This window comes from Elgaria multicarinata, chromosome 1 (genome assembly GCF_023053635.1).
Source record: "Elgaria multicarinata webbii isolate HBS135686 ecotype San Diego chromosome 1, rElgMul1.1.pri, whole genome shotgun sequence".
In the NCBI taxonomy this organism is placed as follows: Eukaryota; Metazoa; Chordata; class Lepidosauria; order Squamata; family Anguidae; genus Elgaria; species Elgaria multicarinata.
In genome coordinates this window covers 96,135,774-96,154,243 of record NC_086171.1, presented here as the reverse complement: position 1 = coordinate 96,154,243, position 18,470 = coordinate 96,135,774, and the positions used below count along the sequence as shown (strand labels likewise).

Below are 18,470 nucleotides of genomic sequence, written 5' to 3'. Positions count from 1 at the left end.
TCATTTCTGCATTCCACAGATCAACCAGGGTTTTGACAGGAGAGCCAGCCCTATCAGCTGGAAAACTCCCCAGAGCCCTTTGGAAACCATCTGGATCCATTAGTCTCCAGGGGCGGACCATCTTAATAGGTCCCCCACCCTTGCAGAGGGGAAAAGCTGCTGTAAGTCTAAACCTCAGCAGGCAGTGCTCTGACCATGACAAAGGGACTAATGTGAGGTCCCCCCACTTTCATAGAATCATAGAAACATAGAATAACAGAGTTGGAAGGGGTCTACAAGGCCATTGAGTCCAACCCCCTGCTCAGTGCAGGAATCCACCCTAAAGCATCCCTGACAGATGGTTGTTCAGCTGCCTCTTGAATTACTCTAGTGTGGGAGAGCCGTCTAGAGTGCCAAGCTAAGAGGTGCAGCACTCACGCGCGTTGGCTGTGAGCCGGCCCGGCTCGAGGATTCAGCTGGGCCTGGGCGGGCGAGATGGTGCCCCGTGCCCACCCAGCCAAAGCGAAGCCAGGGTTGCTGGGTTGGGGGTGGGGTGGCTCCATGTTTGGACTTCTGGAATGCACCTGGAAGCCCGAATGTGGAGCCGCCGCCCCCACCCCACCATCCCTGGCTTCGCTTCGGCTGGGCAGGCGTGGGGTGCCGTATCGTCATCATGAGGGCAATGCGAGGCAGGGCTCAGTTCGCTTGCTGTTGTGAGTGGCTGGGCCTCCAGCACCCCGCCCCAGCGCTGAAGAAGAGGGGGAAGAAGAAGAAGCAAGCAGCAAGCACCAGGAGGTGGAGAAGAAAAAGAAGAAGCGAGTAACGTAAGACTGAGGTGTGTGTGTATGTGTTTGAGAGAGAGAGAGAATGAATGTATGGGTGCATGGGGTCTTTGAGTGAATGCATGTGTTCATGCATGTGTTTGTTTGGAGTGAGTGATGCTGAGTGTGTGTGTGTATGTGTGTGCGCACGTGTGTGAGTTGGGGGGGATGATTTGGAGGTGATATTCCTATTAAATAATGCATTTTAGACCCATAGACATTCCTTTCCAATTTGTTTGCTATAATTGGCATGACATATTTCTTGCAGTTTAAAATAAATTTAGCAGTTTCAAGTTTTGTGCTTCTTATTTTTTCCAGGAAACATATATTCTTAAAAATCAAAGTTGGCATTTTGCCGGTGTGTGTGTGTGTGTGTGTGTGAAAGTAGCTCACCTTGCCTAGGGTGCAAAATAGTCTGGCACCTGCCCTGCTTTCAGATCACCATCTTCATGTCCAGTTGTGAAAACCAGGTCAAGAGTATGCTCTGCTATATGTGTTGGGCCAGTAGCATGTTGGGACAGCCCCATGGCTGTCATGGAGACCATGAAATCGTGATCTGCCCTCGGCATGAATGTTGACATCCCCCAGTACCAGCAGTTTAAGGGATCTCAGCAGTGCAGCTGCGACCACTTCCATCAGCTCACCCAGGGAGTCTGTTGAGCAGCAGGAACCATTAAGAACATAGGAAGTTACCAGATACTGAGTCAGACCATGAGTCCAGCTAGCCCAGTATTGTTAACACTGACTGGCAGCAATGGTTTTCTAGGGTTTCAGGCAGGGTTCTTTTCTTCGCCCTACCTGGAGAAGCCTGGGGTCAAACCCGGGATCTTCTGTATGCAAAGCAGGTGCTCTATTACACTGAGCTGTGGTCCCCCCACCCCGTTCCTCAACCCTTTAAGTAAACTTTCCTTCTGCACCTAGATATGGGTCTCTTCTATATAAATAAAAATGAAAAAGACCGTTCGTTACTGTCGTTATATCTCCGAAAGTTCTTCACCGATTGCTTTGAAATTTTGACACAGCGTTGCATTCGAATACGCGAGCGTTGTTATGTAACTATGTTCTCTATGGGGGTCAAAGGTTTGTCTTAAAATCGAAGAAATAGGCCTCCTCAAAACCAGTCCTGCTGATCATTGTGACATCACCAACCAGTAGGCCAATCCGCTGCCTCTGCCTCCTCTCCTATTTGCATATACTCTCGCAATTGGCTGAGTGAATATAGATGTCACACCTGTGACAGTTACACGTTCTGAAGAAAGGTAACTGCCAGGAGTTTCCACTAACCTCCTCACCGTAAAAATATCCTTTTTAAAAAACCAAACAGTAGGCCAATCCACTGCCTCTGCCTCCTCTCCTGTTTGCATGTTCTCTCACAAAACTTTGCAATGGCACGCAGCTTGCAGTAAAAAAATTACTGAGCAACGTCATAGAAGGAACAATCTTGACAGGACCTTTCAAAGGTGAAGATGTCCTCATTCCTTGCATTCCTATGATTCCAACAGATATGCCATTTCATTTTAAGAGATTGCAATTCCCAATTCGATTGGCATTTGCAATCACCATCAACAAAGCTCAGGGCCAATCTTTAGAATTGTGCGGTTTAGATCTAGACACAGATTGCTTCTCACATGGACAATTATATGTTGCGTGTTCTAGAGTCGGCAAAGCAGACAATCTCTATATCTACACAGACAATGGAACAACTAAAAATATTGTATATCCACAAGCATTGTGAAATTAAACATATTAGAAACATCCGCTTTGTCTTTTCTTTCTTTTCAATTTAACCAGACTGAGCCACAGCAACGCGTGGCCGGGTACAGCTAGTATAAAATAAATCCGATACACTTTTAACAAATTTCCAGTGCTTATAAATTAATTGCTTGATCTAGCCATTTTCAAGTCCATTTAGTTTAAAATTATTCATCTTCAGTATGAGATGCAGATGCAACTTCATAATTCAACATGAAGCATTTCCTCCTGCTGTTGTTTTCAGCTGCTCAATCCTCTGAACCAACCGCACACTCACTATTTTCTTGGCTTCTTATAGTCTCTGTTGCCACATTATTTTGAACAGGGATGGGCAACCTGGTGCCCTCTAGATGTTTTGGACTACAACTTTTAGGAGTCCCATTCAACATGACCAATTGTCAGGAATTAATGGAGTTGTAGTCTAAAACATCTGCAGGGCACCAAGTTGCCTGTTCTTGATCTAGAACGACTATTTCAACCTCTTCAGAAACAGATTTGCTCAAAATCCTGTTTCTTGCACTGAAAAAATAACCACCAGTTAATTTTGATTATCCACCATTAACCAGAAGGAAACATCTTATCTATATGCCATTTTTAATGCAGCTTATTAATTAAAAAGTGATGATGATGATAATTTATTCAATTTATATCCTGCCTATATACAAAGTACTCTAATTTCTTCCTTCTTTTCTGAATTATAGAGATAAATCTGAATATAATTATACTTCCAACAGTATTTGTATTTTAGTCTTAGTTTTTGAATTTATTCATCTAGTGAATAATTTTTCTGTTTATGGAATTAAGACTGTAATCCTTATATACACTCACATGCAGAAGTTTCATTGAATTCATAGGGACTTGTGTCTGGGTAAACACACAGTAAATATTTTCCTTCCTTAAGCCACTTCACTCTAATATTATTCCATCTACTTTTGTTCTCTCCATCCTCTATGACGGGGTAAGGAACTTTTTCTGTCAGGAGCTCCTGGGAGAATGGATTAGGGTACTTGCGGACCAGGGCCAGCAATTATATATTAGTACTGAGCTCTCAGAAAGAAGAAGTCCTTTTCCCAAGCTTTCTCCACTTTCATATAATTGCAGGTCCCAATCTGAATCAAGTTTGGGGGAGTGTGTCCATTATACTAGAGAATATTCAGTGCCACAGATCCATTGGAAGAGTTTGACAAGCTGGGACTAAGAACAATCATTAGCAGACCATTATGGTTTTTGCAGCCACAAAAGAGCTCCAAACCGTGATATGCAGGGGCATTTCTTCCACATCTTTGTTGGATCCAGCCCTTCCTCTCTAGCTGCTCAAGAGCTGGAAACTGAACCTCTTTGCAGGAGATACAGATACAAACGAAAGAAAGTTCTGTACCTTTCTGGTTGGAGGTTAAGAGAGCAAAGCAGATGTTATGATTTGATAGAGCTGCTGGCAAAATTAGACTCAAAGTGTTGTGCTTTGCTTGCAGGGACTCTCAAGCAGAATGACCAGGTGCTAGTAGATGATGGCAACAAACAGAGGGTCCATGTCATAAGCCACCTCAGGGACTACAGCACTCATAAGAAGCAGAGTCTGGAAGGCAAGAGTCTGATCCACAAGATGACACCTCTCCTACAGCCTTGCCTGGAACCACAAGGCAGCAAGGTAACCTGAGAAGTAGATACCTAGGATGCAGAATATTCCACTGAAGGGATTTAAAGCTTTCAGGAGTTACATGGTCCCTCTGAGCCATTCAAAGATGGCCAGAGCCTAATAATTACGGCTGTGCACGGATGCCCCGATCTGCTTCAGATCCCAATCCGCAACTTCCGGATTGGGTCCGCTCTGCACTGATTCTCCAGTGGTCCACTTTGCTTCACTGCGGAGCTCCAGATCCGAATTGGAGCTCCGCGGTGGCAGCACCAGGTAAGGCCCCCCTCCCTCCTCCCCGCTTACCTGCATCCATCCGCGGTCCACTGGCGGTGGCTTCAACTGAGCCCGAGGACTCAAACCGGTGCCGGTTTGAGTCCTCGGGCTCAGTTGAAGCCGCTGCCGGACTGCAGACAGATGCAGGTAAGACCCTTCCCCCCTGCCCCTTTACCTGGCTCTGCTGCTGTTTTTGCACAGGCGGCGGCAGCAGGGCTAGGTAACCCCCCCTCACGCATACCACTTAGGGCCTACACTTCCAGATTGAGCCGCGGGCTCTAGTGAAGCTAGCGACGGGCTGCGACAGACCAGGTAAGACCCCCTCCCCCCTTACTTGGCTCTGCCGCCATCACAGCATGGGCGGGTGCAGCGCCAGGTAAGGTCCCCTTACCTTTTTTTTGGAGCGAAGGATCCGCCTTCATCTTGATCCGCTCTGTGACACTCCGCTGCCCCCCGATCCTCTTCGCCTCCGCCTTAAGGGGGGGGGTGAAGCACCCCGATCCGCTTCTGCCTCTCCAACCCGAAGAGAAGCAGAGCACAGCCCTACTAATAATGACAGTTGCCCATCCAGAATCAAGCATTCCCTTGTCTATCCAAGTCCTACTATCCAACCCCCTGAAGCTCCTTCTCCACATTGTGCAATCCAACCTGCAATGGTTTTAGGAGTGTATCTCATTATTGGATCGTGGAGATAAGAAAAGCTGCTTAGACCCACTGCTGGTCATCCCCTTGGCTTGCTTTATTTATTTATTTATTTGATTTGATTTGAATTGCATTCTGCCGACTGGCAAATGCCCTTGGGATGGTTTATAATTATAAAAACAAACAACAAAGTAATAAAAATACAAGAAAAGTATAAAAATTTAGTATTAAACATTTAAAATAACTTCAAAACTTTGAAAACATTGAGGAGTGAGCAGAAAAATTAACAATCAATTAATAGATTGAAGATTAAATGCCTGCTTAAAGTGGAATGTCTTAACCTAGTGTCTAAATGTATAGAGTAAAAACATAGAATCATAGAATAGCAGAGTTGGAAGGGGCCTACAAGGCCATCGAGTCCAACCCCCTGCTCAATGCAGGAATCCACCCAAAAGCATCCCTGACAGATGGTTGTCCAGCTGCCTCTTGAAGGCCTCTAGTGTGCGAGAGCCCACCACCTCCCTAGGTAACTGATTCCATTGTCGTACTGCTCCGACAGTAAGGACGTTTTTCCTGATGTCCAGCTGGAATCTGGCTTCCTTTAACTTGAGCCCGTTATTCCGTGTCCTGCACTCTGGGAGGATCGAAAAGAGATCCTGGCCCTCCTCTGTGTGACAACCTTTTAAGTATTCGAAGAGTGCTATCATGTCTCCCCTCAATCTTCTCTTCTCCAGGCTAAACATGCCCAGTTCTTTCAGTCTCTCTTTGTTTCCAGACCCCAGATCATCCTGGTTGCCCTCCTCTGAACACGCTCCAGCTTGTTTGCATCCTTCTTGAATTATGGAGCCCAGAACTGGACGCAATACTCTAGATGAGGCCTAACCAGGGCCGAATAGAGAGGAACCAGTACCTCACATGATTTGGAAGCTATACTTCTATTAATGCAGCCCAAAATAGCATTTGCCTTTCTTGCAGCCATATTGCACTATTGGCTCATATTCAGCTTGCGATCTACAACAATTCCAAGATCCTTCTTGCTTGTAGTATTGCTGAGCCAAGTATCCCCCATCCTGTAACTGTGCATTTGGTTTCTATTTCCTAAATGTAGAACTTGGCATTTATCCCTATTAAATTTCATTCTGTTGTTTTCAGCCCAGCACTCCAGCCTATCAAGATCACTTTGAAGTTTTTTTCTTTCTTCCAGGGTATTAGCTATCCCACCCAATTTTGTGTCATCTGCAAATTTGATAAGCGTTCCCTGCACCTCCTCGTCCAAATCATTAATAAAAATGTTGAAGAGCACTGGGCCCAGGACTGAGCCCTGCGGTACCCCACTCGTTGCCTCTCCCCAGTTTGAGAAGGTTCCATTGATAAGTACTCTTTGAGTCCGATTCTGTAGCCAAATGTGAATCCACCTAATAGTTGTTCCATCTAGCCCACTTTTAGCTAGTTTGTTAATCAGAATATCATGGGGCACTTTGTCGAAAGCTTTGCTGAAGTCAAGATATATGATGTCCACAGCATTCCCACAGTCCACAAGGGAGGTTACCTTATCAAAAAATGAGATCAAATTGGTCTGACAGGATTTATTCCTGACAAATCCATGTTGGCTTCTAGTAATCACTGCATTGATATCAAGGTGTTTACAGATTGACTTCTTTATAATCTGATCCTGAATTTTCCCAGGGATGGATGTCAGACTGACTAGTCTGTAGTTCCCAGGTTCCTCCTTTTTGCCCTTTTTGAAGATAGGGACAACGTTAGCCCTCCTCCAGTCGTCTGGCACCTCACCCATCTTCCATGATTTTGCAAAGATAATAGACAAAGGTTCTGAGAGTTCTTCCGCTAGCTCCTTCATTACTCTAGGATGCAGTTCATCGGGCCCTGGAGATTTGAACTCATTCAAGGACATTAGATGTTCTTTGACCATTTTTTTTATCAATCTCAAACTGCAATCCTGCCCCCTCAATTTCTGCTTCACTTTCTCCAGCAGGGTCATAGACCCGCTTTTGGCAGAAGACTGAGGCAAAGTAGGAATTGAGCACTTCAGCCTTTTCTTTGTCATCTGATATCAATTTGCCATCCTCATTAAGCAGTTGAACCACCATTTCTTTCCTCTGTCTTTTACTACTCATCTGAAGAAAGCCTTTTTATTGCTTTTAGCATCCCTCGCTAATCTCAGCTCAATCACAGCTTTAGCCTTCCTGACGCCATTTTGGCACTTCTCTGCCACCTGTCTGTACTCTTCTTTTGTAGCCTGGCCTTCCTTCCACTTCCTATATGTATCCTTTTTTGTTTTCAGGTCATCTCTAAGCTTTTTGTGGAGCCACATTGGTTTCCTCTGTTGTCTTCTATCTTTTCTCTTTGTTGGAATTGTTTGTAACTGTGCCTTTAAAATTTCATTTTTAAAATATTCCCACCCATCCTGCACTCCTTTTCTCATTAGGCTCACTTGCCATGGGACCTTACTTATCATAGTTCTGAGTTTATTAAAATCAGCTTTCCTAAAATCCAGAGTACATGTATGGCTACACTCAACTTTTGTCTCCTTCATAATCAAGAATTCAAGTATGACGTGGTCACTTTCCCCTAGAGTTCCCGTAACTGCCACTTTATCCACTAAGTCATCCCTGTTGGTCAATATGAAGTCAAGGATTGCTGATCCTCTAGTTCCTTCCTCCACTTTCTGTAGGAGAAAGTTATCACCCATACATGTTAGGAATTTCTTGGAAGGGCCACTTACAGATATCAGGGTAATTGAAGTCCCCCATCACTACTACATCACACTTCCTTGAAACACTGGCAATTTGTTTCTCAAAAGTTTCATCCTCGTCTTCTCCTTGATTGGGTGGTCGGTAGTAGACTCCGATTATCATGTTCTTTTTATTCCTTGCCCCGTTTATTTTAATCCAGATGCTCTCGATGGGGTTCCCAGGCTCATCCTCCTGTATTTCTGTGCAGGGATAGGCATTTTTAACATATAGTGCAACTCCACCTCCCTTTCTATTTCTTCTGTTCTTTTTGAACAAGTTATATCCTTCAATTGCTATATTCCAGTCATGGGAGTCATCCCACCAAATTTCAGTTATACCTATCAAGTCGTATTTGCCTTTATGTAATAAAAATTCAAATTCATTCTGTTTGTTTCCCATGCCCTGGGCATTAGTATATAGACATCGAAGACCATGTGTTTTATAGTCTGGCTTTGTTCCTACATTGTTGCGGACACTATTTTGGGGCACTATTGGAGCTGTTCTCTGTACATTGTTGCCTCGAAGTTTACGTCTCCCGCCCCCGTAAGATTCAGTTTAAAGCCCTCCTGATCAAGTTCTTCACGCTGTGGCCGAACACATTCTTTCCAGCCCTTGTGAGGTGCAACCCATCCCTTGCCAGCAGTCCATGTTCCAAGTAACGTAGCCAGTGGTCCTAGAATCCAAAACTCTCACGTCGGCACCACCTTCGTAGCCAGTCGTTCATCCGGAGTATTTTTCTTTCCCTTTCTAATCCTCTTCCAAGAACCGGGAGGATGGATGAGAAAACTACCTGGGCCCCAAAGTTCTTCAGTTTCCTTCCCAGAGCTTCAAAGTCTGAAATGATTTCTTCGTAGCTCTGCTTGGCAACATCATTTGTTCCCACATGGATGAGAAGAAAGGGGTATGTGTCCGTGGGCCAGCTGCTCTTCCTTGCTTCTGCTCAGCTCCAAGTCAGGAAACAGATTGAGGTCACTGGGAGGCCAACAACAATCAACAGCAATCAGGCCGCTGATTGCTGAGTACAGAGTACAATGCTTTTAGCTCATTGGTGTTTTTGCACTAAAGCATTGAGGTGTGTGGACTTTCCAAATGATCTTTTCCTGTAGATTAATTGCATAATTAATGGTGGTTTGCAGGTCCCCCTTCCCACTCATGAGGCAAGTGAACCTAATGAGAAAAGGAGTGCAGGATGGGTGGGAGTATTTAAAAAAGGAAATTTTAAAGGCACAGTTACAAACAATTCCAACAAGGAGAAAAGATAGAAGACAACAGAGGAAACCAATGTGGCTCCACAGAACTCGTGTCTCTAGTTCAGGCACAATATAAATATAAAGCCTGTGGGCTGATGGGATCCACCTTCCTCTCTATTTGCAAGAATATTGGCCCTGCCCCATATCTCTATAAAAGCATCAAACACTCATCAAGTGAGAGCGGGGAATGGGAAAATACCTGCGTCAGCCAGTTTGCACTGCCTAGATTCAGAGGTGTGTGGTAGAGAGGACCCCCTTTTGCCCAGCCTCTTCCAGTCAGCCAACCATTCAGCATCCTCCTTCCTCAATAAAAACAACCCACCTTGGTAGGAATCCCAAGTCTGCTGTCCCCTCCAATGACCCCATTAAATAGAGGATCCCCTCTGAATAGTCATCCTTCCTCAGTAGGAATCACCATTCCCTGTGGGGGTGGGGACTGACCTACATTCCCAGCCACTGGAAGCTAGTGCTGACCAGAAGTTCACACACAGCTCTTTTTGCTTTTCAAATGAGGCCCTCCAATCAGGTTAACTTGGGCCCAACTATATAAGTAGGAACGCCAGTGAGGGAGCTAGCTCTCTGAGCACGAGGAACCCCAGTGACAAAGGTTCTGCAAATAAGTGAGTTAAGCAACTGGGAGAGTTTAGCAGCAGGGCAAGGAAGCCAGGGCAGAAAACTTTTCCTTTCCCTACTCACAGTAGTAACTGTAAATAAATAAGCTCTAAATAAACACTCCTTCTCCAAGTAACAAATTCCTAGTAAACAAACCCTATAACAGCAATAATAATTAAAAAAAACAACTATTATGAAGGTAAGAAAGCCAGGAGGTGTGGGGTGGGGGCGGCATCCCAGTGTATTGCTCTGAGTGCCACATATATGGCTGTATGCCTGCTGGTTAGGAGTCATAGGTGTGTGCTCATTGTAGTGAGCTCCTGGCTCTCAGGGAATGAGTTCATTCCCTTGAAGCCAAGGTTGTTGACCTGGAGAAGCTAAGAGAGGCAGAGAAGTTGGAAGATGAGACCTTCAGGGACCTAATAGCAACATCACACTCCATCAGTGACAGCTCCTCTGCAGTCACAGAGAATGCAGGTCTCGGGGCAGGAGGGCATCATTCTGAGGAAGAGGGAAATTATCCTTTAGAAGGGACCCATTCCTCAGAATATGAGCAAATATCCTCTCGCAACGAGGATGTGCTTCTGTGGGGAGGGGGGGGGTCCTGTGGTAATGGGAGATTCAGTTGTTAGATACATAGACATCAAGGTTTGTGATGGGCATGTGGCCTGCATGGTGTAAATGTTGTGGGCATCACACACTGTCTAGATAGCATAGTAGACAGTGTTGGGGCAGAGTCAGTTGTCGTGGTCCAACAATGTGGGGAAATGTAGTCGTGAGGTCCTGGAAGCCAAATTGAAGTTGCTAGGTAGGCGGTTGAAATCCAGGACCACCAGGACGGCTTTCTCTGAAATGCTACCAGTTCCACGCGCAGGGCCAGCAAGACAGGCGCAGCTGAGAAGTCTCAATGCGTGGATGAGACAATGTTGCAGAGAGAAGGGGTTAAGATTTGTTACATTTTGGGACAAGCCAGGCCTGTACGAGAGTGACGGGCTGCACTTAAACCAAAATGAAACCAGACTGCTGGCGCTAAACATAAAAAAAGTTGCAGAGCAGCTTTTAAATTAAATCCTGGGTGGAAACTGATAGGAGCTGGGAAGCATCTGGTTCAGGTTAAATCATCTGAAGGAGATAAATATGAAAATGTTTCTGATTGTCCCAGTGTAGAAGGGGAGCAAATAGGCCATGAGTATAGGATAGAACATGACAGGCAATCAAAAAGGCCTTAGGGCCACAGCAAAAAATGCACATGCCCAAGACATCAGGGAACGACACTGTGTACAGATGTTTCTATGCAAATGCTAGAAGCCTCCAAGCCAAAATGGGAGAATTTGAGTTTTTCATCTTAAAGGAGAACCTAGATATAGCAGGCATTACAGAAACCTGGTGGAATAGAGAGAACCAGTGGGATTCGGTAATCTCTGGAGTAAGATTACTCCTGGAGTACGCCCTTACTACAGTAAGGGTGTACTGGGGGCAGTGTTGCTCTGGATGTCAAAGAGGGCATAGTGCCAAGTAGACTAGAACACCGAAATGGGTCAGACTCTTCCACAGAAGCTCTGTGGGCCCCAAAGCTAATTTAGTGCTAGGAATGTGCTATCATCCATCAGACCAGAATGCTCAGGGTGACCTTGAGATGGAAAACAAAATTGGGGAGGCCTCTAAGCAAGGAAATGTTGTAATAATGGATGACTTCAATTACCCCCACATTGACTAGATAAATGTATGTTCCAGTCTTGACAAAGAGGCTAAGTTTCTCAGTGCCTTAACCAACTGGGCCCTACAACAGTTGGTCATGGAACTGACCAGAGGGAAGACAACCTTGGACTTAATACTAAATGGCATTGCCCGGGGCCTAGTACGAGATGTAAATTTATTTATTTATTTTATTTTATTACATTTATATACCGCCTCACAGCTGAAGCTCTCTGGGCAGTTTACAACAATTAAAAATAGTAAACATTAAAAGGATACAAAATTTAAAAAAACATAAAAAACATAAACAGTATAAAAACAACAGTATCCATTTAAAAACAACAATTCTGGGGGGCATTAAAAACAAACATAATGTTGTTAAATGCTGTTAAAATGCCTGGGAGAAGAGAAAAGCTTTGACCTGGTGCCGAAAAGATAACAATGTTGGCGCCAGGCAAGCCTCATTGGGGAGATAATTCCACAGTCAGGGGGCAACCACCGAAAAGGCCCTCTCCCTTGTTGCCATCCTCCGAGCTTCCCTCAGAGTAGGCACTCGAAGGAGGACTTTAGATTTTGAGCGCAGTGTACGGGTAGGTTCATGTCGGGAGAGGCATTCCATCAGGTATTGTGGTCCCAAGCCATGTAGGACTTTATAGGTTAAAACCAGCACCTTGAATTGGGCTCGGAAACATATAGGCAGCCAATGCAAGCGGGCCAGAATCGGTGTTATATGCTCAAACCTCCCTGTTCCAGCTATCAATCTGGCCGCCGCATTTTGCACAAGCTGCAGCTTCCGGACGGTCTTCAAAGGCTGCCCCATGTAGAGGGCATTGCAGAAATCTAATTTGGAAGTTACCAAAGTATGGACAACTGAAGCTAGGTTATCCCTGTCCAGATAGGGGCATAGCTGGGCCACGAACCAGAGTTGGTAGAAAGTACTCTGTGCCACCGAGGCCACCTGAGCCTCAAGTGACAAAGATGGTTCTAGGAGAACCCCTGTGCCTGCTTACCCTACCCTGTACCTGTTTGCATTCTCTTCCCCTCCTTATTGTTTTACTATGATTTTATTAGATTGTAAGCCTATGCGGCAGGGTCCTGCTATTTACTGTTTTACTCTGTACAGCACCATGTACATTGATGGTGCTATATAAATAAATAATAATAATAATAATAATAACCTGCTCCTTCAGGGGGAGTGCAACCCCATCCAGAACCGGTTGAACGCCCCCCATCCGATCAGAGGAACCACCCACCAGCAGCATCTCAGTCTTGTCTGGATTGAGTTTCAGTTTATTAGCCCTCATCCAGTCCATTGTCGCAGCCAAGCACCAGTTCAGCACATCCACAGCCGCACCTGATGAAGATGAAAAGGAGCAGTAGAGCTGCGTGTCATCAGCGTACTGATGACAGTGCACTCCAAAACTCTGGATGACCGCACCCAACAGTTTCATGTACATGTTAAACAGCATGGGGGACAAGACTGACCCCACGGGGCCGAGCAATGTCCCCCAAGCACCACCTTCTGGAGCCGAGCCGCCAAGTAGGAGTGGAACCACTGCAATGCAGTGCCCCCCACTCCCAACTCAGCCAGACGTTCCAGAAGGATACCATGGTTGATGGTATCGAAAGCCGCTGAGAGATCAAGAACAATCAACAGAGTCACACTCCCCCTGTCTTTCTCCCGACATAGGTCATCATACAGGGTAACCAAGGCTGTTTCTGTGCCAAAGCCAGGCCTGAAACCGTTTAACGTTTGTTCCAGGTAAATTGGTTGAAAGCATTATTGAAGACATGAATCTGATTGGTGGGAGATTTAGGACAAATAAAAGGAAGTATTTCTTCATACAGTGCATAGTTTAATTATGGAATTCACTACCACAAGAAGTAGTGATGGCCACCAATTTGGATGGCTTTAAAAGGGGACTAGATAAATTCCTGGAGGAGAAGGCTATCAATGCCTACTAGTCCTGATGGCTAAGTGCAACCTCCATATTGTTAGACAAATATCTAGTTCTTTCTTCCTAAGGGCGGATCCCATAGAAAGGCACAGCAAATTTGGAGGATGCAATAGATTTATTTTAGGCTTTCAGGCTGCAGCTCTGGGTGCGAAAAGCTTAAATGCCATTCGGACACTGAATACAAGAAATTACAATTATTTATACAGTTAACATTACATATGCCTCTTTCCTGCCATTGTTCTAAAAATGTATACGTGGTACAGTTAGCATTACATATGCCTCTTTTCCTGCTATTGTTCTAAAAATGTGTACATTGTGCTGGTTCTGACTAAATGTCAGCAGGCATCCGGGTTTGGTGCAAACCGATTCCTTAACTGCTGATTCTGAAAAACAACTTACATAGCACAGGGGAGTTGGGTGAAACAGAGTTCACTCCCAAGCCACACAGCAAGATTTTTCTAAAATGGAGTTACGTTTGCTAACAATATCAGAGGCAGTAAGCCTGCATACACTAGTTGTTGGGGAACATGGACAAGAGGGTGCTGTTGCACCATGACCTGCTTGTGAGTCCCAGGTTGGCCACTGTGTGAACAGAGTGCTGGAATGCTTATCAGATGTCCAGATGACACAAACTTGGGTGGGTTAGCTAATACCCTGGAAGACAGAAACAAACTTCAAAGTGATCTTGATAGGCTGGAGTGCTGGGCTGAAAACAACAGAATTGAATTTAATAGGGATAAATGCCAAGTTCTACATCTAGGAAATAGAAACCAAATGAACAGTTACAAGATGGGGATACTTGGCTCAGCAATACTACAAACGAGAAGGATCTTGGAATTGGTGTAGATCACAAGCTGAATATGAGCCAACAGTGTGATGTGGCTGCAAAAAAAGCAAATGCTATTTTGGGCTGCATTAATAGAAGTATAGCTTCCAAATCGTGTGAGGTACTGCTTCCCCTCTATTCGGCACTGGTTAGGCCTCATCTTGAGTATTGTGTCCAGTTCTGGGCTCCACACTTCAAGAAGGATGCAGTCAAGCTGGAGCGTGTTCAAAGGAGGGCACCAGGATGATCAGGGGTCTGGAAACAAAGCCCTATGAAGAGAGGCTGAAAGAACTGGGCATGTTTAGCCTGGAGAAGAGAAGATGGAGGGGAGACATGATAGCACACTTCAAATACTTAAAAGGTTGTCACACAGAGGAGGGCCAGGATCTCTTCTCCATCCTCCCAGAGTGCAGGACACGGAATAATGGGCTCAAGTTACAGGAAGCCAGATTCCAGCTGCACATCAGGAAAAACTTCCTGACTGTCAGAGCAGTACGACAATGGAACCAGTTACGTAGGGAGGTCATGGGCTCTCCCACACTAGAGGCCTTCAATTGGTCAGGGATGCTTTAAGGTGGATTTCTGCATTGAGCAGGGGGTTGGACTCGATGGCCTTATAGGCCCCTTCCAACTCTACTATTCTATGATTCTATGACTAGATGGACCCTCAGTCTGATCCCGCATGGCTCTTCTTATGTTCTGCATGACTCACCTGCATCTACAAAGCTTACACATGTTGAAATTGCTGGGAGAGTGAAATCTTTTTATGCTTTTTCTTACAAACCTGGTAAAGAGAAGCAGAGATAAGGCGGGTGTGTGTGTGTGTGGAATGGATGGAAATAGAACAAAAGTGAAGGCTTAAGACATCTAACGTACCTACAGCAAGAAAAGTTCAGAGGACAGCAACAAGGGAGAGGGCCTTCTCAGTGCTGGCTCTCCCAATTATGAAATGATCAACCCAACAAGGCTTACCTGGCGCCAACATTGTTATCTTTTTGGCACCAGGTCAAGACTTTTCTATTCTCCCAGGCATTTAGCAGCATATGTTGAGTTTTTAATTGATCCTAGATATATCTTTATGTTTGACAGAGAGCTCAAAGTTGTTTTTAAATGTATGTTTACTTTATATGCTTTCTGTTTTATGTGTGTGTATCGATTTTAATGTTTGAATCTTTTGTAAATCGCCCAGAGAGCTTCAGCTATGGGGCAGTATAGAAATGTAATACAACAACAACAACAACAACAACAACAACAACAACAACAACATGGAAATACAGAGAGATTTGGGTGAGGGAATAGGGGAAAAAAAGGAGTAACAGATGGGCATGCAGAGAGAAGAGTGCTATGGGTTGCAAAGGGAAAAGGGGGATATTGAGAGATAGAGGTGCAAAGACAAGACGGAATAACAAAAATAGAGATGTAGATCTGTGAAAGTGCAGAGACAACATATGCTGTGTACGAGAGAGAGAGAGAGAGAGAGAGAGAGAGAGAGAGAGAGAGAGAGAGAAGACACTATGATACTAAAGAAAAGGGTGTCACTACAGAATATACTAAAATAGAAGAATTAGTCTTGTAACAGAAATTCTTTCTCATCCTTAAAGCAGCAATGCAGCCTTCTTCTGTGTATGTGTATATATATATTAATACTTGCTCATTCTTTTAAAGTCCTACGAACAAAAGAAATCCACACTTTCCCTCCACAGGCCTCTCCTGCAGAAAAATCCAAGAGAGGGGAAACGTTGGTCGGGACATATGGATGTCGTTAATTCCGTTCCATCTGTTCAGTGGATTGTCAGGTGTCTCATTGCATTGTCCAACTCATGGACAGAATTGGATTTTTTAAAAACCAGGATTCCATTCTTCTTGCCATAATTCACATTAGCACTAATGTGTTCTTGGAGCTCCAACCGCCCAGCAGGGCACAGAGACAGACTGCACCCTCCCTCTCCAGCTCTGAGCTGGAGGGGATTGGAGAGATGTGGACACTGGTCTCTGCACAAGCAAAGGAAGCCTGCAGGCACCAGCACTGGGTTGGAGGAGGTTGGTGGAGCTGCTTCCTTTTGTCCATGAGTCTGTGATGCATTTCAAATGCTTGGGACAGGGGCATGGTCTTGGCAGCCACGGAAGAGAGATTTAACTGGGGGGGGGGGGCATGGACAGACAGACATGCTGTGTCCCTCAATTGACCTTTCCCATTGATCAACATCTCTCCATGTTTTGTTTTGTTTTTATAAAATGTTCCCTACTCATTTTGGGGGAGGATTTAAAAACTGAGTTTTCCCCACTGGCTTTCTGAAGAAGTACAGTTCATTCTACCACCCCAGGAGTCTACAACCTCATTCTGCTGTGAGTGCAGGCTAGGAAATGGAATGTAAGCCTCCATCTTGTTCTTTGCATGGTGCATAGTTACTGTATTCACTCTAGAAAATCACCATCATCTTCTTCTTCATCATCTCCTCAGGAGCAATCAATGAAGGAAGAGATCCAGATGCTCAGAGCCAAGTTGGCTGAGCAAGAAAATCACCCGCAGAGTGCTAGCCATGTCAAGAAGAGCATGGAGAACTTCCTCCTCACTCACCGTAAGTGACCTTCCCCTTTGTCAGTGGTGACTTGCTAATACAGGTATCAGGGCATCTCAAGGCACAGATACTAGGCTAGCAAAAATCATTAATTTGGCTCTTTCTGCATGTCACAATATCCTCATCACCCTTTCCTGTAGGCTAAAGTTGGGCTAATGTGTGGTGTTTGAGTTTATTGAGGCTCTCTGAATTCTTCCTCCAGGCTTATTTGCATTCCTGAATGCGAGCAACTTTGTTTTTTGAATGGGTAAAATGCTCATATTCAATTAAAAAAAATGCATTTTTAAAACTACATATTTTTCCTAATTGGAAAAAAATTGGTATTTTAAAAAATGTTAATTTTTCCCAACTAAAAGTGAATACTCCCCCCCCCCCAGGCTAACATGTGAAAATGCAGATGGGGTGTGTGTGTGTGGAGATGGATTTCTGCAAGTGCGCATATGGGTGCATTTGAAGTGTACATTTGTGCAAGTGTGTATTTTTGAATGAGAACATAAGTTCTGGGAATTGCAAAAAATTCCTGTGAATTGTCTTCCTGCTCGCATTTGTGTTTTGGGTTGCAAACAGCACATGATCGCATGATTTGCAAAACAGAACAAAATTCTCAAGCATCCCTACTCTTGGCATCTTTTGCCACATCCCCTTTCTCACATGTATATACATGAAATGTAGGACCCACATGCACATAGCAGATGTATGCATTGAGCTCTTACTCAAATAGGAAAAAGTGGCTTCCAAGTGTGGAAAACAAGATTTATTTTTGCAAAGATTATTCTCATGCACCCATGCACAAACGTTACAGTGGAGGAAAATAACTTGATTTATACACCTGCCCCAGCATATAGGAGAGTATATTTACTCGTAATGGATATAACTAATATACAGAAAAGACCCAAGGCCAGCATTCATACATAGGATGCAAGCCCACACCACCAGACCCCAAGGAACAGCTCAAGCAGCAAGCAGACCTATGCCACTTATGGAACCTGGGTGCTTTACCAAGGAGTAAGGCCTTCTCTGACCAGGTTTGGACGATCATATTCCAGTCAAACACTCGAAAAACCTTGAGGAGCTTTTCCACATGTCTGTACTTCTACTTCTACCTTAGAACTTCTTACCTTGGGGAAGGGGGGGCAGAAGTGAATGATCTCACACTACACTGCTTCAGTTCTACTCATGAGAATTTTAGCAATAATCCTTACAGAGTTGAGCACCCCACATCAAACTCTTGCCCGCCTTCTAGTTGTAAGTTTGGTGAATGCACTAAAGAGCCCCTCCTCATAAATGACAGTTTCTAGTCTTTACTGAGGAATGACAGTTTAAGCTTGTGGTATAGTGAGCCTGCCAAGTAGGGCAATAAAGAAAGGGTGATGACAGCACCAAATTATTTATCTCCAAAAGGTTCTCTGCAAACTGAGGGAATGGGCATTAAAATGGCAAATATAATTCAGTATAAAGTAATGCACATTGGAGCAAAAAAATCCAAACTTCAATTGCCCACTGGCTGTGTTCAGACAACACATTAGTCAATGGTGGGTGGAGTAGTCAACTCACGGTTGTTGTTTTTGTGGGTGTTCCCCACACAACGTGGTGCCATGCCTCTGACCATGTCACTCCACTTCTGAAATCTCTTCATTGGCTTCCAATTCACTCCAGAATCCAATATAAACTTCTCCTGTTGACCTTCAAAGCTT

At 44.6% G+C, this 18,470-nt stretch overlaps 1 protein-coding gene across 5 annotated transcripts in view; it reads left to right on the top strand.

Moving 5' to 3' along the window:
- Positions 1 to 18,470, top strand: part of PDE4DIP (phosphodiesterase 4D interacting protein) — a 282,371-nt gene that overhangs the window by 230,851 nt on the left and 33,050 nt on the right. For all 5 annotated transcript variants that reach the window (XM_063133148.1, XM_063133164.1, XM_063133171.1 and 2 more), the window contains 2 exons: positions 4,025 to 4,200; positions 16,659 to 16,776. In XM_063133148.1, the coding sequence (XP_062989218.1) occupies positions 4,025 to 4,200; positions 16,659 to 16,776 (294 nt within the window). The remainder of the gene's footprint in view (positions 1 to 4,024; positions 4,201 to 16,658; positions 16,777 to 18,470) is intronic.